This window comes from Contarinia nasturtii, unplaced genomic scaffold (assembly GCF_009176525.2).
Source record: "Contarinia nasturtii isolate CC-2019 unplaced genomic scaffold, AAFC_CNas_1.1 Cnas_scaffold_4756, whole genome shotgun sequence".
In the NCBI taxonomy this organism is placed as follows: Eukaryota; Metazoa; Arthropoda; class Insecta; order Diptera; family Cecidomyiidae; genus Contarinia; species Contarinia nasturtii.
Window position 1 is genome coordinate 1 of NW_022202039.1, and position 6,453 is coordinate 6,453.

The 6,453-nt window shown below is 34.6% G+C and overlaps 1 protein-coding gene across 1 annotated transcript; it reads right to left on the bottom strand.

Moving 5' to 3' along the window:
- Window positions 1-3,254: 3,254 nt before the first annotated feature.
- LOC116351145 (phenoloxidase 2-like) lies at window positions 3,255-5,713 on the bottom strand. Its single transcript, XM_031783205.1, has 8 exons — window positions 5,348-5,713; window positions 5,006-5,279; window positions 4,861-4,928; window positions 4,449-4,591; window positions 4,141-4,384; window positions 4,022-4,072; window positions 3,686-3,958; window positions 3,255-3,589 (listed from the first exon to the last, which is right to left on the bottom strand). Exons 1-8 carry the CDS (start codon window positions 5,627-5,629, stop codon window positions 3,395-3,397), a joined length of 1,530 nt encoding a protein of 509 aa, XP_031639065.1. The 5' UTR covers window positions 5,630-5,713; the 3' UTR covers window positions 3,255-3,394.
- Between the last annotated feature and the right edge of the window lie 740 nt (window positions 5,714-6,453).

Here is a 6,453-nt window from a genome sequence, read left to right on the forward strand (position 1 = left end):
CCAAAGTGTTCTGGGTGTTGAGCACATATGGGGGTAACATGCCCAGCCTAATTTTTTTATTTTTTCGATATTTCCATCGGAAAAGCGAGAAAAATCGATTGGTAGTTTTTCAAACCGGAAATGCGAGAAAAACAGACCGTTTTTATTACAGTTTTTATTTAATTTATTCTCAATATTCCAGCCATTCAAAAAAAATTAGATATATTTATTTCAACATTGACAAAAAAAAATAGATGCAATTCATTTTAAAAATGAAGTCCTGAAAGGAATTGGATAATAAGTATTATACAACCCTGAATACATTTACTTATTTTATGCGACGCATTAATGACAAACCAATGAAAAAGTAAACAAGCGACATGCTAAACATGCGTGCGTATGTATTGGTTCACATTCGGAATAAAGTTCTCACTCGACACACGTATTGCCTATGATCGCGAAATTTCTACTGCGCAATATTATGTTCAAGTATGAATGCATATGAGTGAGAGAGACGCGCATGAATACACATAAGCCCATATTCGGCATTTCGCAGTCGCGTGTGGCTTGTTTACATTTTTATTTGTTTATCATCGCATTCTTCTTAATAGCATTGTAGAGAGAGTAGGATGACTATATTGGAACAGAAGCAATATTGCCAACCAATTGTCAAAAGTGCACATAGAACTGTTGGGGACTATACAAGTAAAATTATGGAAACAACTAGTATGGTGTCCTTTATTTTACTTCTTTTTTTTGAAAGACAATAATTTTTTACTATATTTTACACTTTATTTGTAAATAGTAGAAAACAATTATCTTTTAATTATTACAAATTACACGAAAAATCTCAAAATAAACATAAAGAGGCTTACGTACGCAAGCTGACTTTTCCGCATGGAACCGAAATTTTGGGAATAAACAGAAATGATGGTCTATCTATGGTTGCAGTAATTTAAATTACCGTGAAAACTTGTGAATATTATTTTCTTATCAAAATAAATAATCACACCAAGTTTAAAGAAATTTCAATCAAAAAAATAGCCTGTTCAAAGTTTCACATCATTACGGTACCACAAAGGCAAGTCTTTCATACAAAAATGAAATTTTTTGTGGATTTTTGTATGAAAAGTCTGTGAAAAGTGGAATTGTCAAAAGTCCCCAACATTTATGTGTGCGTGAACACAATATGTTTTTATATGAATGATTTAAGGTTGACATATTACCAACTTCATGCTAGTGCTAAGAATCATAATTTGTGAATTGATAGAAATTGTGAAAATTAAATTTTAAGTGAATGTTTATTAAAATATTGTTAGTACAAAAAATGTTTAAAAATTTATTTTATTCTAAACATATTAAAAATTTCCAAAATAATTAGTTCATTTTTTCGAAATATCAAAGAAATTTCAAACATTATTTTCATTCCAAATCTACAAGTAGCATGAAGTTGGTTATGAATGGTTCGCTCGAACAGCTGTTTTTTGACATTTTGTTTTGTTTGTGTGTGAGTAAAAGGGTGTAAGAAACTGCGTTAGGGACTTTATAAGGGCATTTGACATTACCTCTTTGATTGCATCTTAAAACTAACATCAGATTCGGGTTTCTCGTGCCAAAAAAACCCCACCTCACATTATTGCAGCGTTCAAATTGAAAGAATATCATTTTAAGGCATTTTTCTCATAAGTGCCTCTTCAGAGTCTAAGTTTTACACCGATCAATCAATGACGTTGGAAATTTGACCAGATCTATTCCTCGTAGTGCCCAGTCATCCCGTAAAGTCAGATTTTGAATTTCATATCTGAGCACGAAACCATCGTGTCACCAAAATGGTTGAAAAATGATCAAACAAGTAAAATGTATGGATTGTGCGTACTCCGTTCGGACAAAAAAAAAATTACACCGGTCAACAGATATTGCTCAAAAACTAATCAGCACGTCTCCTAGTAGTCCCAAATCATCCTGCAAAATCAGAATTTGAATTGAGTTTTTGGAAGAAGATTTATCGAGTTAACAAATTTTGGCAACACGCCACAGGACACAGGACACAGGACACATCACACACAGCGACGCACATTAATATGCACCAAAATCATCTCCAATCGTGTTTTCTACATCAAATATGCATAGAAAACATGTTTTGGGATGACTTTAATTTTTTGGCCTAATACAATACCTTTCCTACACTAGGTGTGCGAAAAAGTAAAAGTGATTGTATCTCAAAATTAACCTCGGATTCGGTTTTCTCGTGCCAAAAAACCCCCCAATACATATTTTTGAGTGTTTGAGTCTACATTAAGTATGACTTTTGGACGAAAATTGGACTCTTTTTCATAGGTATCACTCCAGGCATGACAATTTTTTCCATCGACCAAAATCGCTCAAAATCTAATGATTTCTATTCCTCGGGACCCCCAATCATCCTGTACAGTCAGATTTTAAATAACTTTTCTGGGGGGTGAGATAATCGATGGACAAATTTTGCGTACGGCGGACAACGTACGACGTACGACGTACGACGTGGAACAGACCCACACCAAACATGCTCAAAACGGCCTGATTCGGGTTCTCTGACCTCAGAAACGTCCAGAAAACATGTTTTTGAGGTTTCGTAAATTTTGACCTATTGCAATACTTTCCCCTTTCACACTAGGTGTGTGCGGAAAAGTAAAAATATACTCTACCATGGCTTTTAAATTTTATTGAAATATAGAGACATCTAAAATTAAAATCCATTTTTCAAAACAATAATATTCTTAAGATTTACGATCGATGACTGTATTTGTAAAGCGAATTGTGCATTCGGTCAGTGTAGCGTTTGATAAGTTTTGTTTAAATTCAAATAAGCTGTTAACATTTTGATTGTTCACAAGTTGGGCATTTTTATCAAATGGATAGCCCATAGGGCGCAAGTCTGGATACTTTTTGTTTCTCAAGCCACAAAATGAAAATGCGTCACTGCACGGCGAACTGCTATAAATAAATAAAAAAACACACTATCAATAATGTGATTCAAATGAGAAGTCGTAAAATGTACCTATTTGATGTTTGTTCGACATGATCATATTCATAGTTGCTTATCATTACGAAAATATCAAATCGGGTTCCGGTCATGGTTCCTCTTGGCAAGAGCATATGTTGCGGCCAACCTATAATTATACAAAAAATTCGGTGTTATTATTTAATACTTTCATTAATTTTGGAATTTGTTGGACCAACCACATCCACAGAATTGAAATTCTGATAACTCTTCGGCATCTTTTGGTTGGTATTGACTTCCAATACGTCGAAATGATCTATCATATGGAATGGTGACACTTGACTTGTCGCTACGTCGACGAATATCATTCTGGCCCGGGTTTACTGAACAAAAACATCAAAAAATTAGGTAGCTCAACTAAACGAGTGTAGAAAATCATTTGTACATACAAGCAACAACAAATTTGTCCATTTCAATTGCGGAAAGACGTTGTTCTTGATAGGTAAGAGGCTGGTCGCGCTCATTAAACTTTGGAATCAGAAATATACGACACGTTCCATATTTTATGGTATGTGCTTCGTTGATCACATTTATTCGATACTCAAATGGTGCATGTTGCAGATGGGTGAACTAAAAAGGCGATGAAGTCAATGGTAAGAGATGAAAAGGTAAGATAACGGTGTCCGATCGAAACATTGAAGAAAAAAATTCAAAATTGGACCGTACTTGCGCATAAACGTTGCCGGGTCCAAAATCGAGTCCGGCTCCAAGATCAACGTCAGACTTCTGCCAATAAGTCAATAAAACATTGGGCCTTGCATTTGGTACGTTTGTTGTAATTTGTACACCGATCGAAATTACGTGAATATCTTGGTACATTAAATCATTGTAGAAATATGGTTGAAGTGTATTCTTCAGTTTGATGCACATTGAATTTATGAAGGCATGCCATCGATAGAAAACGGGATCACGCATTGCGGTCGTTACGTCTCCCATCACCTAAATTTCAAATGAAAATCAATTATTTTTAAATTTCATGACAACTATTTTACGCATTTTTACTCCATAGTCTTCGAGATGCTTATTTTCAGGATCATGAACAAATGCGATTACCTATCGTAAAAATGGTATTACATTAATTTCATTAGATATATTGATTCAAAAATATTTGTGCACTTTACAACATGACCACTGTTGTGTAGGCTACCATAGAGTTGTCGATTTGGGGAAATGGCACTTGATTCCAAAATGTTGCCCAACACATCGATTCCCTTTTCGTCATTCAATGGAATATGACGATTTGTACCGTATTCAATGACATATCCTTGATCAATTGCTTGATAAATGCGATCACGTAATTGTTCCAATTGAACAATTTCAACGATTTGATCATCACGATTGATATCCTTCAAAATGGCACCGTCACTAAAACAAAACAAAAAAAGATATTTCTCATGGTCAGAATTAAAATAACGGTGTATGTATTTACGGCCGAGCTGGGTATGCACGATTACTTAAACTTCGAACAATTTTCGAAAAATATCCTTCAAGAACGCGTTCACGTAAATTACCCAACGATTTGACATGTTCCAAATTGTTGCAAGAGCGTTCAGTGTTATAACGGGCCAATAGCTTTTATTTTAAGCGAAAGAAAAATGAAAGATTTGGTAAATAATAAGAATTTTGATTTTTTTTATATGGAACATGAAGGAAATTTTTTGAAAAATAAAGTAAGTTCATGAAATTGCACAAAAAAATCATAAAAATGAATGTAAATTCATGAAGATCAAGAGAAAGTCATAAAAATAAAGGCAAATTGAAGAAAAGGTTAGAAAAATTAGTGAAAATTCCCAAAAATCAATAGAAATTCATAAAAATTAGTAAAAAAAATGTCACATTACTTGATTATGCATATGATAAAATAGTTCGCCACGACGATCCTTTGCTACAATGTTCATTGGACCTTCAGCTGAAATGTAATATACAAATATAAAAATATTAGTACAAGTACCAATAGCCAATAATAACAACATTCCAACACTCTACCAGGATAAATAAGATGCCAATGCCAATGGTGCATATTAACTCCGATATCCTCGCGAAAGTAAGCGAGCCGCTGTTCTTGATCTCGTTCCGATCCCGTAAAATTCAATTCAATTTGAATTGGTATACGGCTCGCAGACGGGACAATAGTGCCTTCCTCACGAGCTTCTGGAAAAACCGACGAATCGACAAATTGATCGGGAAATTGTTGAACAATTGATGGCAATGCAATATGTTGCGTTTCTCGTCGATGTTGCACCGCAATTGCCAACGCATACTGAAAATAAAAAACCAAAACTTTAAAATGAAAACAAATTTTTCTTTTGTTGAATTATGTGGTCCAACCAAAAATAAGTACGGATTAACGCGATCCTTTATGTAGGCTGATAGTGAAACAAAATCACGTTCGCTTGCATCCATTAGAATTTGTATCAATTGTCCGGCAATTTTTTGATGATTTTGATTGAATAGTGAAAATGGTCCGCGACGTTTCACCGGTTTGGTGAAATCAAGATTAGGATGTTGAACTGATCGTAAATTGACGTATCGCTCAACATTGTCATCAAAACGGGTACGCACATTGACTCCAATTGTCTTATAACGATCTGTGTAGAAATCCAGTGGCATATTAAATGCCGTCTTGCCATCATCCTTTGCAGTGAACAGCGGCTCATTTGGACGCTGAAACAACAAATTTATATCACTTTCTAAATTGTTTTTATTCACAGACATTTTAACGGCACAAAAACTGAAATAACGACAAACGGCTATGCAAATACTGCTGAATTTGGTCATAATAAATGCGTATTTATATATAAGTCGATTTTATCAATGCCGTGGCTCTTTTTCATGCACATTTCTCATTTAATTCATACAGACATTTCCGTTTTGTGATAAAATTGTGTGGTGTACTTTTTGTTGCAATAAAACTGCTACTTATGACAGGAACACGCTGTATTTCGTTGTGTGATTTGCAATGACCAACAATTCAAAACCACAAGAACGACACGGTCTGAGTTTTTCGTGGTTTTTAACTTTGATTACCGAAAAAAATGGAAGAAAATTTGAAATTTACAATTTTTTTCGATTCGTCAATCCATTGCAATTAATGATGCTGAAAATGTGAAATATTTTATCTTGTAACATCCGTTTTTGGCATATATTACATTCATAATACAGAAACTATAACCTGTCACAAAAAGTCTATTTCGGGCCAATTGAAATAGGGGACGCGCTGTTTGATGATTCTTCCATTAAGAAAATGCAACTTTTTACTTTTCCGCACACACCTAGTGTGAAAGGGGAAAGTATTGCAATAGGTCAAAATTTACGAAACTTCAAAAACATGTTTTCTGGACGTTTCTGAGGTCAGAGAACCCGAATCAGGCCGTTTTGAGCATGGTTGTTGTGGGTCTGTTCCACGTCGTACGTCGTACGTTGTCCGCCGTACG

Coding starts and splice junctions, on each gene's coding strand:
- LOC116351145 (XM_031783205.1), bottom strand. CDS start 5,629: ATGCCACTGGATTTCTACACAGATCGTTATAAGACAATTGGAGTCAAT. Junction 3,959..4,021: donor AGCATCTCGAAGACTATGGA/GTAAAAATGCGT, acceptor TTTGAAATTTAG/GTGATGGGAGACGTAACGAC. Junction 3,590..3,685: donor CCGGCAACGTTTATGCGCAA/GTACGGTCCAAT, acceptor TCGCCTTTTTAG/TTCACCCATCTGCAACATGC.